This window comes from Lactuca sativa, chromosome 4 (genome assembly GCF_002870075.4).
Source record: "Lactuca sativa cultivar Salinas chromosome 4, Lsat_Salinas_v11, whole genome shotgun sequence".
In the NCBI taxonomy this organism is placed as follows: Eukaryota; Viridiplantae; Streptophyta; class Magnoliopsida; order Asterales; family Asteraceae; genus Lactuca; species Lactuca sativa.
Genome location: NC_056626.2, coordinates 2195682 through 2218194, shown reverse-complemented (window position 1 = coordinate 2218194; position 22513 = coordinate 2195682). Strand labels below are relative to the sequence as shown.

Genomic DNA, 22513 nt, shown 5'->3' with positions numbered 1-22513 from the left:
TGAATAGACCGATTTCTATCAATTAACTAAACCCTAGGACCTAATTTGGTCTTAATCCCGGTCCACACCCATCGATTGAAGCCCGGGGATGTACGCCAAGCGTACGTCCTGTAAATTGCGATTGACTGTTCTATGCAGTTTCTCTATTAAGGATTTGCTAACTTGGAATAGACAAGGAAATTACAGGGGATTGATTCTTAAAGGAGTTCCCGATTTTTTTTTCTGCCTTTGGACCATGAAGCTAATATGTCCCATATGTTTGCTTATTGTGTTTATTACTTACAAATTGGTTAATTTGAAAAATTGAGATATAGGTTATGACTTTAGCACAAGCAAAGGGACTGGAACATAGACTCGTGCACCTGGACGTATGCCCAACGTACACTGGATGTACGCCCAGCGTACAGACCATGTCCAGCTCCAATTTTTTTGGTTTAAAAATTTGTTAATGCTGCTATATGCTATTTGGTTTTGTGTTTGTTTGTGCAGATTATGGCCCGAAGGACGCAAAGGACCAACCCACCCGAGGATGTGACAGATCACCGTTTCTTACAGTTTCCGCAAACGTTGAACGATGCAACCCGGGCACGTTATGTCACAAACTTGAGCTTGCTTCTCACCAAGGAGATCGATATAGCACCATCATTCGATTGGGAATTGGCTACCAGGACTGGACTTGCTGCATTGTTCCAGGAATTTTTGCAATACACGCACTCGGATGCGAGTGGTGTGGATTTGTCTGTGTGTCAGGGATGGGCACGTTTGTTCAGGATCCAGGAGCCTGTTTATCGGGAATTTTTGCTGGAGTTCTACGCTGCAGTTTCCTATGATCCTAGGAAGGCACCCGATGACAGGACAGCCTTTGCCTTCAGACTGGGGGGAGTGAGCCGGGAATGCAGCGTGATAGAGCTTGCGACTCGAGTGGGTATTTACACAGCCGATGAGACGAGGAGTGTCCACTTCCCGATAATCCTTGCTGATTGTCTCACGGACCGGCCAGAAGACTATAACGAGAACACTTTTTGGGCCGAGATTACGGGAGGAGTTTATACACCATCTACCGCACGAGGGGGGATGATTCGGTCTACTACATACTGAATGTTGCACCGGTTGATTTCTATGTCTCTCACGCATCACAAGAATAGTGAGAGAGTGCCTTCGACGGACTTGTATTTCCTATGGGCACTTGTTACTCCAGGGAGGCACCTGAACCTTCCAGTTGCTTTAGCTGCATATTTGGGACGGAGGGCCAGGGGACTTCGGGGGGATAGCCCGATTTGCGGAGGGCATTTTATCACGCGGTTAGCTCGATCATATCAGTTGCTGACACGTGAGATCACGAGATCGATGGTGTTTAATGACATGAGGCCGATGAGTCTTCAGCTGTTAGAGTCGATGCGTGTATTAGAGTGGGGTGGAGATGGTGTCTTGAGGGTACGAGCTGATGATGTGGCGGATGAGGAGGGTGCCATCGAGCCACAGCCGAGACGGGTCCAGCGGCATAGACCTGTTCCTCGGGGAGTGCAGTAGGGACCTGAGCCAGAGATTGATATGCGCTACCTAGCTCAGGGCATTGACCGTCTTGACATGAGAGTCCAGAACCTTAGCGAGTATGTTGCACATGTGGACAGGCAACAGCAGTGGTATGGGGATGCGTTGAACGCATTCTTTGCCCACCAGGGGTTTCAGTATTCGGTTCCCTACCCACCACCATTCCAGCCACGACATGATGGGGCCGGTACTTCTGGGACACAGCAGCATGATGATGGAGATGATGAGTGATCCTTTTTATTTTTATTTTTGTGTTTTTGTGTTATTTTTAGTTTAGTTTAGTATTTTTATTTGGTATGTAATTAAACTTTAATTTAGTTTGTTTTACTTTTGTTTTCCATGTTGATGCTCTTTGATTGTTTAGATTTCTGCAGAATTTTCGCCCTTAGAAAGTTGGCAATAAGTTCAGCAGCTAGGTCCGACTGTTTCTAGAGAGAGTCGTGTGAGAGTTGAAGAATATAGTCAAGACCCACAATTTGTCATAAGTGTGGGGTGCATATTTATTTCGTGAGCGATCGTTTTGAAGACTGGCATTTTTACGATGTTTTGACTCTTATGATGTGGATGAGATGTTCCCACACCATAGAGTTTTATTTCGACGCGAGGAAGGAGTATCATCCCGGCTGCCATGACATGGTTGACACTTTCCTATGTTGTAGGGGATTTTTCATCGCGAGAGAAGAGATGCCATTCTTGACGACGTGACGTGGTCGACACTTTCCCATGTCATGGTTACTACACATTGCATTTGTTTGCAATCTTTTGCACCACATTTTTGACGACGGCGGTCTTGATTTTATTTTTCGGCAAATCCTGAAGCAGCAGTTCCAGTTTTCAGTCTTTCAGTAATATTTGAAGCAACTTGTAGCAGCCTCATTCGATCTCGCCACAACTACCCAGGGGAGTCTGTTCTTTTTTCTCCCTTTTTATGTTCTTAATTCGTTTTAGCATACAATGAGGGCATTGTATGAAATAAGTGTGGGGTAGGGGGTCGGTAAAAGTAAATTAAAATTAAAATAAAAAAAATAAAATAATAGTTAGGAAATTGCTAGATTTAGGAAATTTAAAATTTTAAAAACTTGAAATAATAGTTTAATTTAGAAAAATCTAGTGATAATTTAAAATTTTTGCTAATATTGTATGAAATGATCCGATGAGAACTCAAATGTTTAGTTGAGCCAATATACGTTATAATGCATTTGTGGCCTCCCTTATTTTAGTGAAATCATGGAACAAAAACATAACCCCGCTTGGTTTGAGGGATGCAATATGTTTAGCAGCCTAAACCTGAAATGTATCCAGGAAAATTATTATCATTAACCAATAAAGGTTGAGGTTGAGCGCCTCTGCTTAAGCATGTAGGTTTTGAGTGAAAAAAAAAGTGAGGTACATGTAAAAAAAAAAAGAATTACGAGTAAAGTTTAAAGAATTTTGGAGCAAATAAAGTGAAGATCAAAAGATCAAAATTCTGAAGAAATCCAAAAAGTTGAAGATACCAGAAGTCAAATCAAAAAGGGTGGTGAATTCAAAGAAATTAAAGATCAAATGTCAAAGAATTGAAGAATTCCAAAAGAGCTCCATAGTGGTATCGAAAAGTTGTAATTCTAGATTATGTATGCTTAGGTTGCTCAACTAAAAATACCTTGAGGTTAGGAGGTTTTCTGCGGATGGATTCGGAGGGTTGCATAAAATGAGCATTGTTCGAAAAAAGTGGGCAAGTGTTTATGAAGATTGTGAGTATTTAAAGTAGGGGGGTACTTTAGGAAAATTTTAGACACATAAGCATGTGTTGCGATCTTGACATAATGGCTGGGTTTTAAATGGATTGTTTAATGCGATATTGGTAAAATAAAATAAAATTTTGCTTGGGGGCAAGCAAAGGCTAACTGTGGGGTATTTTCATATGTGTATTTTTTATATATTTTTATGCACTTTATCTTAATATTTTGGCCTTAATTATTCTCTTTTAGAACTAAAAAGTACTCATAATGCTTTGAATTATGTTTTGCAGCTATTCGTTGTCAGTAAAGCACAAAAGAAAAGACTGAAGCGGAAACCAAGCTTAGAAGCTAAAAGTAATTAAGAATGTTGGAGCAACAAGTACGCCCAGCGTAAATAGCAATTACGCCCCGCGTAACGACCAAATTGACTTACGCCCCGCGTAACTTAATGGTACACCCCACGTAATGGCTGGCCTCGGATAAGTTCAATCGCGTAGTAATCCTTAGTACGCCCAGCGTAATCCGACTTACGCCCAGCGTACATAAGTCGACTACAAAGGTTATAAAAGCCAATTTTCAGCTAACTAGGAGGGGGATTCGACTACCAACTTAATTTAGTCGATATTAAACTTCTGTTAAGCCGTTTTGAGGGTCTAGAAGGCGGTCGGAAGGCCGTTAAGCTAACGGGAGCGGAGACCGGAAGGATTGGAGAGCGGATACATGTCGGTAATCATATGGGTTGCTAACGTGACCATGTTTAGCATTCCATTGTGGTACTTTTCTGTATTCAGATTTTGATTTGGGTGTAAAAACCTTTTACTTTGTGTTTATGATTGAATGAAGCTTTGATTATTAGACTAATTGCTATATTGAATTGTTTATTTATGTTTAATTTATCTTGCTAAGCTTGTTAAAAGATCCTTACGTATTAATGATGATTATTTGCTGTTAATTGTTAAGTGAATTGAGTTGTGTGAACACCTGCTTGATTGCTTGTCTCTTATGATTTTGATGACCATCGAGATTATAAGTCTAGGAATAACGAAGGTTAAACTAGGATTAACTTGGGAATAAGTAAGTTAATGTGTGAGCCTTGTTTGATGACCATCAACAAGAGGTTAATTGAATGACTAATTTGATTAACTATATTTACAAGTCTTGCTTGATACGAACTAAACACTAGGAAGCATGTTAGTTTAATCAACTGATCACTGTTTGAATTGACTTGTTTGCTAAAGGATTAGTTATAGTGAACGCGAATCTAATCATTTTAGGAATCGGTGAACATTGAATAAATGAATTTGTGTATGCAATTGTCTATGTTTTAAAGTGTAATTTATCTAAACCAAAGTACCTGAAGAGATTTGCTTTCCTGTTAGTTTATCGAGAATTGTTAATTGTTAGTTTGAGATTTATTAAACCATTTTCTTTATTATTTCCGTGTGATCTATAACCTATAATCAAATATATTAAATTAATCCACCGTTCCCTGTGATCGACACCCGACTTACCTAAGCTATACTGTAATCTGACTAGGTACACTGCCTATAAGTGCATAGATAGTATAAGTTTGTTAGGTTATAAATATTAAAATTAGTGGGTACTTTTGTGCACATCAAGTTTTTTTTGGAACAGATTGAAGATCATAAGTAGTTCTACCAGACTCTATCAAGGTTCCAAAAGCTACAAGAATAATGATTCGAAAGCATTGTGAGCTTGGATGGTTGTATCAAAAGGTAATTAGATATATTTGTGAGAATATAGATGGTTTTCTTAGTGTGAAAAGGTCACTGAAGCTTTTTGCTATGCATTACAAGATGAGCTTTTAGGGTATGATATGTTGCTGACAACACTTCAATCACATGATCTTTCTCTGAGGAGACTCTCAGTCTGGTTAGTTGAGCCAATGGTAATGATGAGGTGAATGGTTGTTCTTATGGACAGTTGCAGGTCTCTAAAGGGTGGGGTAATGGCTGGAGCAATTCACTTACACACACAACATGGTGACCCTATTCTTCATGATTTCATGAAACATTTACTTCAAAAACTCTCTTCTCCTCTTTTCAAAATGGTAAGGAGTTGGGTCTTGGAAGGAAATCTTATCAGGTATATGCATATTGTGTCAAAAGACTCATATACCCCTGCATTATGAAAACAAGACTGTTACTATACAGATAAACCCAAAAGTTCTTATCAGGGGAGGTGTAATCCTCTTCACCTTCAAATCTTTGCTAGCATTTCCAGCTAACTCAAGCACCTCAGTAGTTAAGTACTCAAGAATGGCAGCGGAGTAAACAGCAGCAGTGGCTCCAACACGTCCATTTGAAGAAGTTCTAGTTTTCAAATGGCGATGAATCCTCCCTACTAGAAACTGAATTCATCCCCACATTAATATTACAACACCAAAAGATACAACAGTAATTTAGGAAAATAGTTAGGGTTTATGTCGAACCTGGAGGCTAACTCTAGCAGATCGGGAAATCGGCCTCTTCTTATCTTTGTCCTTGTTAGCTGCTGCTGCCGCCGGTGTTTTTCCGGCCAATAAACCCTTCCCACCCTTTCCGTCCATCTCTCCCACTTACACGAACGCTTTAGAGAAAAATAAACAAAGAAGATGTTTACAAAACTTGACGGAAATCAAATTCAGGAATCAAGAAGTTGGATTCCATAAATACGAAATCTCAATTGGAGATCAGGCATTCGAGTTTCAACGAGTTTTAGACTTTCAGTCAATTACACATTTGAGTAATCGATTTTTAGCAAATTCCAGGCTTTCATCGGTTGAGCCAGTTTGGTTTCCATGATGGGCTGATGGCGACTGGAATTAAGAATCTCAACCTAAAATCAAAATTAGATGGAAGAAATCAGAAATTATATCATCAGATGGGAAGAAATCTATGAAACGAGTTGAATTCGTTTGAGATACCGATGTTAATCGAGAATAGAACAGAGAGTCTCTTCCTTTTTTGGCATTGAATTTTTTGTTGGGCAATCTAATGAGAAGCGATTGTTTGAGACATAGATGTTAACCTTCACTTCGTTTTTCCATCCTTCTACAGATTATGCAGGGCAATATGGTCATTCTCGCCCTATAAGCACAAAACCATTTGATTATGAGGAGAAGCGAAGAAATGGTGAGGGAGCAAGGTCTGAATCATTTCACCACCAGTCAATCACCACCAAAAACCCTCGCACATATTGGGTTGAGAGAAAACGAGAGAAGAGGAAGCTTAGAATAAAATAAAACCCTAGCATGTCCTAAAGAGAAGGGAGGTGGCGATGCCTTAGGGTTTGTAGAGAGAAAGGAGATCCAGAGGAAAAAGTGAAGAAGCGGGCACTTCAAAATTTTAGAATTTCAGAGGATTTCATTTTCCGCCTTTAAAAACGTGTGTTTGATAAAAAAAATATAAAGCGACATTTCTAGAAGACACGCATTTAAAACAAGTGCCCTCTGTGTTTGTATTTTTTTTTTTTTTGACATTAATCTTAAGGCACGCAAAAAGGCGTGTCCTCTATCCTTCAAATTTTGGAAGGCTGAAATTATTTTTAAGGTCACACAAAAATGCATATCGTGGATCAGCGAGTGTCATTGTTTGCGTGTCATTAAAGGGTATTTTTCTTGTAGTGTCCAGGAGATCCATCAACTATAAATGGGAACCCTTGGCCTAGCAAAAACGGAACCCTAACATTCACAAGGCAGAAATTAGATTTTACATCTCTTTATCCTCTCTCCTTTTGTTCCTATATTTCTAGGGTATCGGGTGTGAGCCTTTAGAGGTATGCACATTACTGGTTCTTGCTTTCCAAGGAAAAATTGAAGATCCAAGGTTTGCTATATTCGATTATAGCAAAAGGTATGCTTTTCTAATCCTTTTTATTTTTGCAAAAGGTAGATTAGATTGTATTCCATAATATGTTCCTATAATGAGAAAATGTCATAGATCTTTAGATTTCATGTGCCCATAACTTGTTTTATGATTTTCGTTGTGTAGAATTTCATTTTTTTGTAACCTAGAAAAATATTTAGTGGTATCAGAGCCTGAGATTTTCTATTATACGTGCATTGGTTAAAAAAATAAATAAATAAATAAATAAATAAATAAATAACTGAAAAACTAGGTAAAAGTTTTACCGTAAAACCCTAATAATTGCAAATCGTCGGCCTCCATAAGATTTTTTCCGGTTTTTTTCTCTCTTGACTTTTTCAAAAATATTAGGATAATTACTAGATCTTAATGGTTATTTTAATTGCTTAAAATTTGAACATTTGAACTAGGTAATTAGATAAACCCTAATTTTGGAAAATAAGGAATATGAAAAAGAATTAATATTATTTACTTAGAAGTTTAATTAAGATAAATGTTTAATTCCTAAAAGATTTAATATATTTAGTTAAATGTTTGATTAAAAGATAATTACTAAATCTTAAATGGTTTAAGTACCAATTAATTAAACGTTAATTAAGTTAAATAAGTTGATAAGATTTAAACCTTGTATTCTTAATAAGTTTAAAATACACATTTACATATATTTAGAAGAGTATATAATAGTATATGTAAAAGAATAATAATTCGTTAATCGAATCAAGAGTAAGCTTCATTCATGAATCTGGGATATAAGATTGATACAAGGAAACGACATATAAAATGATTGTTGAATAAGTGTCATTTTCACTCATTGCTTCTTTGTGTAGTAGACTGTCATTAGCTAAAAGGGTTCTGATAGGACATAAATCTCATTAAAAGTATAATATAAATTACTAGAGCATATAAAAATCTCACTCTAGTTACTTAGCAAAAATGGGAAGTTGTATGCTAATCCTTGAAAACACACATTATTTTTTTGCGAATTATTAGTAGATCGTGCGTGATTAACCGACATACTATTTTGGGACTACAAAGTAGAAATGATGAGACATCTCGATTTTATGATTGTTGATGGGGTGTGTGTGGTTAACTAACAATTCAATGTAAGATCATAATGAGAGAGAGGGAGTCACACAGGTTTGCATGTTTATGATCCTTGGTATCCTAGTAAAAACAGTAAGAGCGTATTCTGAGATTAGACATGTCATTGATAGGTCAATGAATCTCAAGAGATCTAGAAATTTCATTGTGATTTAAATTGATAAATTTATTACCTATCGAAAATAGATTCGCAATTTGATTACGACATTCCTCTTCTTATTACGAATTGGATATATGGATCTTAGCCTTAAGTATGTGTGTGTGTGTGTGTGTGTGTATATATATATATATATATATATATATATATATATATATATTGTAAGGATTAAAATCAACTAACTAAAACTTTCTCTTATACAGAGCTCTAGAATTGGCGATCTTCCTCCTCCTGCTACCTCTCAAAGTTTAAACTTCACTTTCTATCAATTTTGTCGAAGGAAATGCTTACTGGTCCAAACAACATGGACTGGATGCAGAATCTAAAAATGAATCTTTGTAATGAAAACAATGAGTATGTTCTCGATAACCTGATTCCCGTTGATATGGAAACTATTGCTCTTGATAAAAGTTCTACTAATAAAAAATATGTTAATGATGCTACAAAAGTTGCTTGTATCATGATTTCCATTGTGTCACCTGAAATCCAAAATTCTTATGAGGACTACTAGCCATTTGAAATGACCTTGGCACTTGCTGAAATTTTTCACAAGTAAGTAAGACAAGAACGCTATGAAGTTGTCAAATCCCTAATGGTGCGTAAGTTGAAGCAAGAAGAATTATCTGTAATGCCCGAAAATTCAGGCTGCATATTTAAGATATAAGAGATTATCTTAGCTAAAGATGTAGTAATCGTGATGGCTCTCTTGTGGATATAAGGTGCACTTAAATCTGACTTAGTGTGAAGAAGTTATGCTTCTTCGAAATATCGGGAGTAAACCGACATGGCGATGCACAACACAAAAAGTTAATCGAAGATAGGTTTCTTATTAGCCTAAGTAATCCAAACTAAAGTCATGGTAATCATAAAAGCAAGAACGTACATATAAAGAATGCTTAAATCTAACTTCATATGAGGAAGATATGATTTTTCGAAGTTTTAATATACTAGTATGTGACACAGAAATCAAGATTTTTATCGGTTGATTGTTACCCAAAGCAATCTAAACGAGAGTTGAAGATCTTGTAAGTATGAACCCATCAATAGAAAGATAGTCAAGAATGGAGTTTGTATGAAAGATTTATGATTTTGGTACAGACTTAATCAGTCTAATATTTATAAAAATATGAATTGAAATGCAGTGAGAATTAGCGGTGGAAACCTTGTTGAAAGTTGTAGAGCTCGTTGGGAGGATTTCGAGATATAAATAATGTCAAATATGGAGCTCATATGCGAAAGTTACGGCGGGTCGAATATTTTAAGAATTTACGTGTTGTCACCAGGATGTGACAGTTGGCATGGTCGGCAACTCTTTCATCCGAGCGACAAGATTACGTGGCACCCGAGGTTGTGACAAGTGGCACCACAATAAGTTGCCATGTGGCGATATTTAGAAGCAATGAGGTTGACCTCCAGAATGAAAACACGTGGCAAACGTCATTTGGGCCAGCATTGCGATGAGGCACGACGCGTCTCTTGTTTATTTGCAGCGCGCGAGGTGTCCCTATATATACCCTTCAATTTTTCATTCATTCCACACAAATTTCCTATCTCTTTATATTTGAGACATTCCTCTTTCTTGAGTCCGATTTTTTAGGGTATCTTGGGATTCTTTTAGCAAGACACTAGAGTATCTTGGATCACAACAAATAGAAGTGTTCGATTCGGAGTTTTGCCGGCATAATTTCCTGATCTTCGCTAGAAACTTTATACGTTAAGCTACAGCCTATAAAGAAGATTTATCAATGATTCCGTGTCATAATACTTACAGGAGTGATGCCTAGGCTAGATCTAGTGAGGCATTTAAAGTGGGATTTCCAAACAATATACTCAATATACCAAACAGACCCTACCTCTAATATGATATCACCTGGTTATTCCTTATTTGATAGATCTTGATGTAGATATTGAGATTATTGAGGAATCTTGACTATCATTAGTCATGAGGAATATAAGACTAAGAGTTCGTAGTATTCTAACCTACGTCTTTCCAAAGGGGAAAGCTAAGGTGTTAGGTGAAGCACTGCCCAAATTACAAGTCATCCACTTTTAACAAGTGAGTGCATAGTTACTGTAATCTTACACATAGATATGATGTATTTAAATAACTAAAGTGTTATATGTGCCTATTATCTTTTATTAAGACCTTATTTGTTAGATGAAACTATATGATATAATTTTATTTAAATATATATGTATTTTAATACGTATAATATATTAGGTAGTAAAGAGTGATGATAGATGAAAATAATAATGAAAGGTCATGACTTTTATATTACAATGGTACTAGCGATGTAGTCAGTTACTAGGGTATTGATGATGACCACAAACTAGTCTAGACAAGTCTCATGAAACATGGACAGGCTTGCAACCTATAGATGTTTATAATCCACACACATACAGGTTTACAACCTATAGGTGTTAATAAATTGTATGCGGACAAGTTTACAATCTGTATGCATTAATGAATCAAATATGCGGAGAGGTCTATGACATGTAGGTGTTACTAAACTGTATATGGACAGGTCCCAACCGGTAGATGCTAAAAAACCACATATGGATAGGACTATGACCTGTAGGTATGAATGAACAATTCATGAGGGTACTCTATTCACCTCATGGTTGTCTTATTAACACATATTGTTATGGAATCCCCTAGGTAGTATTATTTACTCAAAGACCCTTTAGGATAGATCCATTGAGATCATCTGCTTAGGATCACGGAGTGAGAATAACAAGAACATGTAATTGGGTTAACCTTTTGATGCGAAATATATAATTAAAACAAATTAATTATACTATTGTGGGTTGAAACCCTATGTGTTCATCAGACTCCCAAACCTGGCCCACTTAGTTTCTTTGTATCACAGATAGCGGTACAAAGGTACATGGATAAGTGATGTTTGGATCTAATGAGATATTTGAGGAGATATAGACCATTAGTATAATAAGATGATGTAAGACCTATTAAGACACGTTTATGCTTATGTTTTGTATGAGTTATCACATGCCAAGTTTTTATATGAAAACCGTTTCATCGGAAATGTTTTGGTTAAACAATTTTTTGGGGACAAATTCCATAAAAGAATATTGTTAATTAAATAAGCATAAAGACAAAGTTTTAATTGGCCTTGAAAATGGAGATGTAACAATATGTGTGTGCTCGTGTGTAGAAGATACAGAGACATGTGGAAAGACTCAAGAAGCTTAATGTGAATTTCGACAAAATAGTTGGTCATTTATATGGTTCCTAATTCTTTTCCTTGTAGTCATGATAAGCTTATTTTAACTTATTATTTGCACAGCATAGAAATTACATTGATGCAACTCCATAACTTGTGCAAACTACTGAAGTGAGCATGAAGAAGTTACATGTCCCTAATGTTGCTACTGCTCCAGTCTTGGCCATTTATCAGGACAATGGGAAGAAAAGGAAGGTTGTTGCTTAAACTGAATGGAAATGGAAAGCTTACACTTGATAGTCTAGTGGTGGGTCAAAGAGGAAAGCCATTTATGAAGTTCCCCTATCAATGATCTGAAGGAGATCGTTTGCTTCACTTTGGCTAAAAGGGGCATTGGAAAAGAAGTTGCCCCAAATACCTCTAAGAGGTAAAAGAAGGAAAAGAAAAGTGTTTGGTTCTTCATCAGGTATATACATGATCGAAATGAATAACACGAGTTTCTAATTGTTGGGTCCTTGATACAGGATGTGTTTTTCACATCTGTTCTGATATAAAAGGACTAAGGAAAAGTGAGAAACTCAAGTGTGGAGAGTTGAACCTGATAATGGGAAATTAACATATTGTGCCTATTAAAAGGATTGGGATTTATGAGATTATGTTTGATAGTGGTGTTAGGGTAGATTTGGTCGATTGTTGTTATTCGTCCGATATGATAAGGAACATAATTCCATTTCAATCTTTATTTAGATAGAGATTTTGTTATTCATCTGATCATGTAACAACCCAAAAATACTAAGTAAAAATTTTATTTTTTAAACACCCAGATCAAAATAACATTTTTTCAAAAACCAATCATAGTTAAATGTATCTTTCAAACATCAGATTAAGATCTTAATAATCAATGTAGAGTAAGACGTCAAGGGATGCAATGTGATCAAGATGGACGCTTCCCTTTGGAAGTGGAAGTACCTGAAAACATTTTAAAGTTAAATCATCAACCGTAAGAACAAAGCTTAGTGAATTACCCAAAAGACTATATACAATAGATATAATTACCATCGATTACCCCCATGGTCTTTCCCTAAAATGTCATGGGCTACTCATATGGTCGTACATTCAAGTGCCATGGGTTGTCCCCTTGGTCTTACATCTAAGTGTCATGGGCTTCCACCATGGCTTTAGTTGAAGTGGCTTGGGCTACCCCTATGGTATTATATCCAAGTGTTATAGGCTACCCCCACGGTCTATCATATAGTTTCCATGGGCTACCACATGGTCAAAGCTACCATCACGTCGTGATGGCATGCCACCACACTGTGATAGAGTCTGTCCAAAATAGTTGATGAGCTCCCATCATAACGTCATGACATCCATATGGCCACATCATGAAAACTGCATTGGGGCAGCATAATGCATTAAGACCCTAATCATTTATGCCACCTATTCTAACTTTCCAAAGGGATCTCTTACTCCAAAAACATTCTAAAAATTGATGCTTTTATAGATATGCATGTCCAATGCATGTCTTCAGCTCAAGTTAAGTCAAAAGAATGAAGATAGATCCAAAATCACATGCATGTAGTTAAAACTCAAGCAAATTTCACATCCAAAGCATATAACCGTGAAGGGGCCTTAAGGATCCACAAAGTTGGCAACTTTATGGAATCCGTCCATCCAAACTTTCCCAAATGTGGAGAAAAGGGACAAAAAGCATAGATCTAGAAGCCTAATGCATAAATATTGGAACGTGATTACTCACAAAGTTCCATGAGATGCTCAAATGAAATCTATAAGCTTGCCAAGATGCTCTCTACACCATAAAATCCTTTTTTCTTCCTTCAAGAGCCACCAAGAACACCAAAATGAGCTCAAAAATAGAGGAGATGGGATTAAGGTTTGCATCAAGGGTTTAGGAGGTGATGGAGGTTGAGGGTGGATAAAACTCTAGCCTTCACTTCCTTAAAATTGGGCCTAAGCCCAAAATTTTAGGGGTTTCCCCTGCCGAGATGTTACGTCGTTACCAATATAATGTCACGTCATGACATCTAAATGAGATACACGTCTCATGCGTCCATGCCAGGTCGTGGTGATACCTTAACTATGTCGTGGCCAACACAAACTTATAAATTACTTTAGATTTCATACCTCAATGATTCATATGTTACAACTCTCCCTCGTTTGAATCAGACTTCATCCTCGAAGTCCGCTGATGCAAACAACTTGGGGTAATGTTCCCTTATCTCCTCCTTGGTTTCCAAAGTCCACTCGAAACCCTTTCGGTGCTTCCATTACACCTTCACCAAGCTTACTAACTTGTTGCACATTGCTTCATCTTCTTTTCGAGGATCGCAATCAGTCTCTCTACATAATTTAGGCACTCATCAATATAAATGTTTTCCAAGGGAACCACTACGGAATCATCAGCCAAAAAATGTCACAATTGCGAAACATGAAAGGTGTTGTGGATTTGGCTAAGCTTGGCAGGTAAATACAATTGGTATGCAACATTTCCTACTCGGGTGATAACCCTGAAAGGAACAATGAATCTAGGGACCAACTTGTCCCGCTTCCTAATCTGGATGACACCCTTCCAAGGTGATATCTTCGGAAGAAAAAAAATATCTTATTTGGAACTCAAGGTCTGAATGTTGCTGATCAACATAACTCTTTTGGCGACTCTACGCGGACTTCAACTGATCGTGCACCTATTGTATCAACGCAGTAGTCTTGAGTACTCCCTACAACTTGATGCCTGACCTCGCCCCAACAAACCAGGGTCCAACACTTCCTCCCTTAAAGCATCTAGAAGGTAGGTCGATCAATATTGGGATAATAATTTCTTTTGTAGGAGAACTGTGCAATCGCAAAAAAGTATCCCAACTCCATCCAAAATCTTGCACACATGCCCTAAGCATATCCTCAAGCATCTGAGTAGTTTGCTCATTCTGTCCATCAGTCTGAGAGTGGTATGTTTTTCTTAAATGCAACTTAGTAACCAAATCCTCATGAAACTTCCTCTAAAAACTGAGGTGAAACGAATATGGCGATCGGAGATCACTGAAATTTGAACCCTATGAACGGCGAATACCTCTCTGATATAGATGTTGGAAAACTTCTTGGCAGAAATGCTCATGAAAATAGGGATGAAATGATCACTCTAGGTTTATCTATCGAAAATGACCTAGAAAGAATCAACCCCATGTGTCGTCCTTTTCAACTTCGTGATAAAGTCCATGGTGATCTCCTCATGTGTCCACATGGGAATGGGTAACAACTGCATCTTTTCGTAGGGTCTCTCATATCCGGCCTTGACTTTCTAGCAAAATAGGTACCGCTCAACATACTATATATGTTATCTTCCTCTTCATGCAGGACCACTAGTAGCTCAACTTCAAATCCCTATATATCTTTGTGGCCCCCTGATGAATCAAAAACTTCAACTTGTGTGCTTCCTCCAACAATGTCTACCTAACCCTGCCAGTAACTGGAACCGTACCTTACCATACTAAGTCAATAACCTACGATTATCTTTTTCAAATAACAGAATCTGGGACTTGATTTTCTCTTCCTTTTATTCTCTCTCTTTAACCGTTTTACATGCGCTTTCTTGATCAAATCTAACAGTGGTGAAATGATAATCATCCTCAAACATAGATTGTTGATGGGTGTAATCATTGCCTTTCCACTCAAGGCATTGGCCACAACATTGGCCTTCCCAAGATGATTCAAAATCTCATAATCATAATCCTTCACCACGTCCAACCATCTATGTCGTTTCATATTTAGGTTTGGGTGATCCATCAAGTTTTTCAAACTCTTGTGGTCTATATAGATAGTATACCTGACCATATACAAATACTTTCGCCAAACCTTGTGGTAAAAAACCACAGGACCCAACTCCAGATCATGAGTAGGGTAATTCTCCTTGTGAGGCTTCAACTGCCTCGATGCGTAAGGAATCATATGACCCTTCTACATAAGTATCGCACCCAAACGCAAAATTGATGCATCACAATAAAATACAAAGTTATCCATACCCTCGTTAAGGGTCAGAATCAAAGCCTCACACAATCTCTTCCTCAAAGTCTCAAATGATGCCTACTGCTCAAGCCTTCTCCGAAAAGTAACATTCTTCTTCATCAATCAGGTCAAAGGGACAAAAATCTTGGAGAAATCCTGAATGAAACTCTGGTAATAACCTTCTAACCCAAGCAAACTCTGAATCGTAGATGGTAACCTCAAAATCTCTTATTACATCACTGCCTTGATCTTAGACAAAGCAACCAATATACCCTTCTGGTCGACAATATGCCCCAAGAACTGCACCTTGTGCAACCAAAACTCATAGTTGGAGAACTTGACATAAAGCTTATCCCTCCTTAATGTCTCCAAAACATGTCGTGTGTGCTCCTCATGTTGTTCCTTGGTCTTAGAATAGACCAAGATGTCATCAATAATTACTATCACATATCAGTCCAACATCGGCCTGTACACACGGTTTATGAGGTCCATAAACAATGCCCGTGCGTTGGTAAGATCGAATGGCGTCACCAAAAACTCATAGTGACCATAATGAGTCATAAAATCTTTCTTCTACACGTGTTCATCCATGATCCTAATTTTATGATAACCTGATCTCAAATCAATCTTGTAAAAACAAGATGCACCCTGAAGTTGGTCAAATAAATCTGTAACGTCCCAAAAATTGATAAGGTAAAAATTTCATTTTTAAATCAACCTTAAAAACTATTTATCTTTTTCAATCATTCAAAAGCATATCAAAGTAAAAATAGTTATTAGATTAAAATCCCAAAATCACAAAGTGCGGAATCATGGGTGGATGCGGTGCGATCAAGTCGGGCCCTTACCTTTCGAAATGGAAATACCTGAAACATAAACTGAAACTATAAGCACAAAGCTTAGCAAGCTCCCCAATTACCCCATACCATACATACATAACATTCAAACCATAATTAGGTCTTTTTCACCCCCTTCGGTATATTTTAACTGGTACTGGGTCTATTTCACCCCCTTTCGTATCTTTTAACTGGTAATGGGTCTATTTCACTCCCTTCGATATCTTTCAACTGGTATTGGGTCTATTTCAACCCCCCCCCCCTTCGGTCTCTTTCAACCGGTATTGGGTCTATTTCACTCCCCTTTAGTATCTTTCAACCGATACTGGGTCTATTTCACCCGTTACAGCTAGCATATAATCACAACAGCAAGAGTCATACAGACAACAAGAACATATAAGCATAATAGGAAATTGTCACAAAGACAACTATCAACCTCTAAACATAATTCAGTGGGCTGTCATTGGTGCCTTCGACCTACGAGTATAGTGAAGGAAACTCACGTGAATCACAAATCTGATCTCAACAAACCTCTCTCATGCCAAAAGACGGGTGCTCGACGCATCCTATCAACCCATACAAGGAAAACCCTAAGTATACCTTCTAAAATAGAATTTTGACTAAAACTCAAACCAAGCCAAAAGTTAACGGTCAAAGTCAACAGCCCAAATATTAACTATTCATCCTCACATCGTGACCAGCCCTTGGTCACATCGTGAGAGCTCACTCGATCTGATTCCAACTCATCACGACTCAACCTAAACAACTTAGTCAAGGAATGACACCTGAGCTGACCTCACGACGTGGGCAGATTTCCTAACGTCGTGAGCCCTAAGAAGCTCATCAGAAATGGGGTCATTCAACCCTCACGTTATGAGCTTCATGTCTCACATCGTGAGATTAGTCTGAAGGCAAAGGTCCAACTTTTATGTCCTTAATCCATTAAGCCTTGAACTCTAACTTTCCAGAAGGTCTTATAACTCCATAATGCACTGGAAAGTCGATGCTTTTAAGACAAATATGTCCAATACATGTCAAGATCTCATTTGAGTCAAAAGTTGAAGAAAAGATATCCAACTTTCATGCAAGGTTTCAAAACTCAACCATTCTCTAGATCTAAACATCATACTACTCTTAATACCCTAATAACACATAAAGTTGACAACTTTATGGTTTCTATTCATCAAACTTGCACAATCAAGAGGAAAATTGGGACAAAACCTAGATCTAGACTCATATAACAATAAAGGATGAATTTCTTATACTTACAATTAGCCAGGAACAATGTAAGATGATAATGTTGATGACGATTCCTTGCAAGCCTCAACTCAAGATCACTTTCTTCTTCTTCTTTTCTCCTTCTTCCAAACCAAGAAAAGACCCAAAATGACCAAAGATCAAGCAAGGATGAAGACTAGGGTTCTTATGAGGTGAAAGAGCGTTTGGGGCTGATAATAAACCCAAAAATGAGTTTAGAGATACTTAAATACAAAGGAAAACCTAAAATGATCATGGACTTGGGCTACATCAGCTCTCACGTCGTGAGCTCCATGTCTCATGTCGTGAGGCCGGTCCAGAACAAAAGTTTTCATTCAACCCATCTCACATTATGAGCCTCCAATCTCACGTCGTGAGGCTTCTTTTCTTCCAAAATCCAACCTTTTGACTCCTCAAAACCCTAATTTGATTCATCTTGGAAAACGGGTGTTACAACTCTCCTCTACTTAAATTAGATTTTGTCCTCTGATGAGATGAGAAGTTCAGTTGCTCTGATACCAACTGAATTATAAAATCTAGTGAACCTTAGACTTGAAGAGTCCAAGTGTTGAAAATGTTGAAACAGAGTTTTAGAATCGTCAAGTGGCAAGTAATGTGGAAAGTAAAGAGTTGTGAATCAACCAGGTTAATGATTAAAACTTTTTAATGATTAAGATCAGTGATTTAAATGTGTCTAATATTTATAAAGATTCAGTTACAAGTGTTTGAATAGTAAACATACTAAAACTCTCAAGTAGCTCTCTGAAAACTAGTCTAAACAGCAAATGAGCAGAATGAGCAGGAAGAGCAGAATGATCAGAATTGAGAAACTTTATAATGGATCCCAAGTGGCCTATTTATAGGCTTTGGAAAAGCCCATGACATGGCTTGACCAATCAGGTGTTGACACATCATCAAGACTTAGTCATCAGTTGACACCTTTGCCCTACTTAACAGAGAATGGATGGAATATTCTAATTCCATTAGTATTCCGTTAGGGTTCCATCCAAGTTTTGATTCTTCATGTTTATAGAGCCTTTTTGATCTAAATTTAAAGTATGATGAGAAACATGAGCGTCATGTTGCTCCATGGTCTTCTAAGATGTCATCAACTTCCAGAAGTGTCGTTGATCAAGTTGAGTTGTTTCTTGAATGTTGGAATGTGTCTTGAACTTGAAGATGTATAACTACATGCTCATGATGGATCATGAACGAAATGTATGTGTCATTGAGAACTTAGATGCGCCTTCCTTGTACATGATGTGCCACATGTAATCTTGTTGATCCATCAATGTGATCATGTTGATCGATTGACTTGAGATGAGCCACCAAGTATTCATGTTGATCTATCATCGTCTTGTTGAGCTATATAGTTGTGAATGAGCCAATAATGTTTATGATAATCCATCAACAATCATGTTGATCCATCAATGTCTTGATGCTCCACATATGATCTAGATGTGTCATATAAGATCATGACGGTCCAACTTGCTTTCAGCAAGTGCTCCATGTAAGTTGCAAGTGCTCCATGTTCATCAAGAGCTCCATGTCAACAGCAAGTGCTCCATGTTCATGTAACATCCCGAAATATCAAAAGTAGAGTTGAAGGGCTAAAAGTGTAAATGGGAAAGGGTAACTCGGTTAGTCCACGAGTGGACTCGGCGAGTAGGGTCGCAACTCTGGTCGCATGTTAAGTGGCCAACTCGGCGAGTCGCAGGATGGACTCGGCGAGTAGGCTCTGAGTGGAGAAAACCCTAATTTCGGAGGATGATCCCTATATAAAGGACATTATACCCTCTCCCCAACCTCTTTACCCTCTCTTGAAGTCCAGAAAACCCTAAGACACGATTGTGAGGGATTTGAGTGCATTTGAACCTTGGAGAAGAGATTTTGGAGGAGATCTTGGAAGAGTTAGTAGGCTTGGAGCAAGGGGCTTTGCTAAGATTCGGATTTCTCTTCTGTTGGGGCTTCCTTTTGAGGTATTACTTCGTTTCTTGGGCTGTTATTCTTCTAGATTCATCATTTTGGAGTGTGTGGAAAGTTTAGCTTGTGGTATTTCGAGTTTGAAGGTTAGATCTGAGGTTGCTACCTTAGATCTGGAATGGAGAAGGTCTAGAGTGCATTAAAGTCCCTATTCTTGAGTGTTTGGTGAAGTCATCTTGTCCCAAACCCTAGCCCTAGAGTGTAAAATGCCTAGATCTCTTTGGATTCACGTAAAGTTTGCCACTTTACGTGATGGATGGGTTGTAGGAGGGTAGATCTACGTTTTCGATCAATTACATGGCCTAGAAGGCTTCTGTATGGGATGAGATCTAGAGGCACTCGACGAGTCACAAAGGTGTACTCGGCGAGTTGCTTGAAGATGGACTGGAACTCGGCGAGTTGGAAGAACAACTCGGCGAGTAGGTTGAAGATAGCCTTGGACTCGGCGAGTCTGGTCGTGAGGTCCTAACCTTTCTTCTGGTTGAGCTGTGAATCGGTGAGTCAAGGGATGACTCGGTGAGTCGAGTGAGAAAGGACTCAGAGTTGTTGGACTCGGCGAGTCTCGGGGTGACTCGACGAGTTGAGTCACGGATTGGGGGAAGTTCTGAGCATGGGGACTCGGCGAGTCATCGGGTTGACTCGGCGAGTAGAGTCAGTCAGGGGTTGACTTTGACTTTGACTTTGACCAAGGGTTGACCAGTTGATTTCCAGGGGCATTTTGGTAATTGTTGGCATTTGTTTTGAGTTCAGTGTTTTGGTGGTTGGCCAGTGGTGGAAATCATATCAGTGGTCGGAGCAGCTCGGGTTTATCTGTTCAGTCGGCAGTTGCGAGGTGAGTTATCCTCACTATATCAACAGGGTCTAAGGCACCAAGGTCGGTCCTTTATCGGATTGTGATCCGGGTATCGTTGTTATGTTATTGCTTTGCTATGTTGCATCCTGATAGTTAGGATGGTACATGTTAGAGACCTGGTTAAGGTCAGAATCCTGGTATATAGGATGATGCTATGCTAGTGACCGGTTAGGTCAGTATCCTGGTTAGGATGATGTTATGCTATGTGATCTGTTAGATCGGTTTGATTGAATGCGATATGTTATATGATTGAATGTTTATGTGCACATGGTTCTTGTACTGGGTTTGGGTTGAGGCGGGACCTGCTTTGTGCTGTAGGCCAACATATCCAGGGCGGACCGGTTATCCCGAAGGCCCAGCGAGCGGTCCGGATAAGCTGTAGGCCCCAAGAGGGCGGACCAGACGTGCCGAGGCTCGGAGAGTGGACCAGGCCAACTGAAGGCCCAGTGCGGGCGGACCAGTCATACTGTAGACTCAGAGAGTGGGCCAGTTGGATTGAAGGCCCGGTGCGGGTGGACCAATCACACTGTAGACTCGATGTATGTGGCTAGACTCGGAGGGTGGACCAGGTGGACTGTTGGCCGGTGCGGCAGACCAGTCACACAGTAGACCCGAAGTGCATGGATGTTCTGTGTTCTGTTATGATATGGCATGTTATGCATGTATGGTATATGTGGTTGGTATTTTGGGGATATCTCACTAAGCTTTTGGGCTTATAGTTGTGGTTTAATGATTTTCAGGTTCTTCAGGAGACCGTGGCAAGGCAAAGGCGTGATCGTACCGCTCCTCATGATTATGTTTTGTGATGTGATTCTGGGAATACTCTAAAATAATTGTATTAAAAACCTTTTGTAATAATTTTATAAAATCGGGTTGTTTTTGAAAAGTTTATATTGGTTGGAATTTTTTGGTCGTTACAGTGCTCCAAGTTAATTTTAAGTAATACATGCTAACTTCAAGTGCTCCAAGTTAACTTCAAGTGCTCCAACATCTGATTCTTCAAACACTTGCTGAATCTTTAGGATATTTCCAACCTAAAATATTCATATAATATTTATTAGAAAATGTAATCAATACTTAACTTATTTCAAGTGACAATCACATAAAAATATTTCCAATAGTTTCCCCCTATGTTATGGTTACTAAAATAAGGAGTTGTAAAAAGTGTACAAAAGGAAAACTATTGATTTAACATTTCCCTCTCTGCTTTGATTAAATTTCTATTGAAGCAGATACACTTAAAAAATTTAAAAAGAATCGAGAGAATGTGTTCCTCGAAGTTGAAAGATTTTGTTAAAGAAAATTTTAACTGTTAATATGAAAATTGTAAAAAAATGATAAAAAAAAGATTTGGAATTGATTAGTAGTGTAAAAGGATTGTTGGAAAATTTGTAGTATAACTTCTAATCAAATTCCAATTTTGGAAATGAAATATATGAAAGAATTAACCTTTTGTCCAGATAAGGGAATGAGTGTCGGAAAGGAAAATTTTGCAAATTCGTTTTGTGTGTTGTTTAGGCTAGAAGTTTGACGAAAAATCAATTGTTGAATAAGAGTGAAAGACTTGATCTTTTTCTACAAACTGAAAAATAAATAAAAGCTTTGATATTTTGCTAAATCATATCAACAAGTGTTATAATAAAACAAAGTTGCTAAGTCTTGGCCTTAAATGACTATAACATATCAACAAAAAAAAATATTATAAAAAATGATACTTTCAAAGTATGTTTTTTTTTAAATCTAGATATCTTTTGAAATCAGATAAATACTAAAATTTGAAAAGAAAAAAAATAAAATCAAAAAAAATAATAAGAGAAATTATTTTTTTTAAAAATTGGATGTTTAATCCAAAAACACTTATTTAAAAAAGGAAAAAACGTAAAAAGAATACTACAAAAAAGTTGATGGTGCAAGAAGGAGGGGGGCCGCTAATGAGAAGGATGAAGAGGGAGGCTGCTCACGAGGAGGAAGGGAAGACTAAGAGGG

At 38.0% G+C, this 22513-nt stretch overlaps 1 protein-coding gene across 1 annotated transcript; it reads right to left on the bottom strand.

Moving 5' to 3' along the window:
- Positions 1-5126: 5126 nt before the first annotated feature.
- Positions 5127-5891, bottom strand: LOC111889847 (probable histone H2A variant 3). Its single transcript, XM_052770115.1, has 3 exons — positions 5725-5891; positions 5469-5643; positions 5127-5224 (listed from the first exon to the last, which is right to left on the bottom strand). Exons 1-3 carry the CDS (start codon positions 5839-5841, stop codon positions 5127-5129), a joined length of 390 nt encoding a protein of 129 aa, XP_052626075.1. The 5' UTR covers positions 5842-5891.
- Between the last annotated feature and the right edge of the window lie 16622 nt (positions 5892-22513).

Coding starts and splice junctions, on each gene's coding strand:
- LOC111889847 (XM_052770115.1), bottom strand. CDS start 5,841: ATGGACGGAAAGGGTGGGAAGGGTTTATTGGCCGGAAAAACACCGGCG. Junction 5,644..5,724: donor CTGCTAGAGTTAGCCTCCAG/GTTCGACATAAA, acceptor GGATGAATTCAG/TTTCTAGTAGGGAGGATTCA. Junction 5,225..5,468: donor GAAGAGGATTACACCTCCCC/TGATAAGAACTT, acceptor CACCCTTTAGAG/ACCTGCAACTGTCCATAAGA.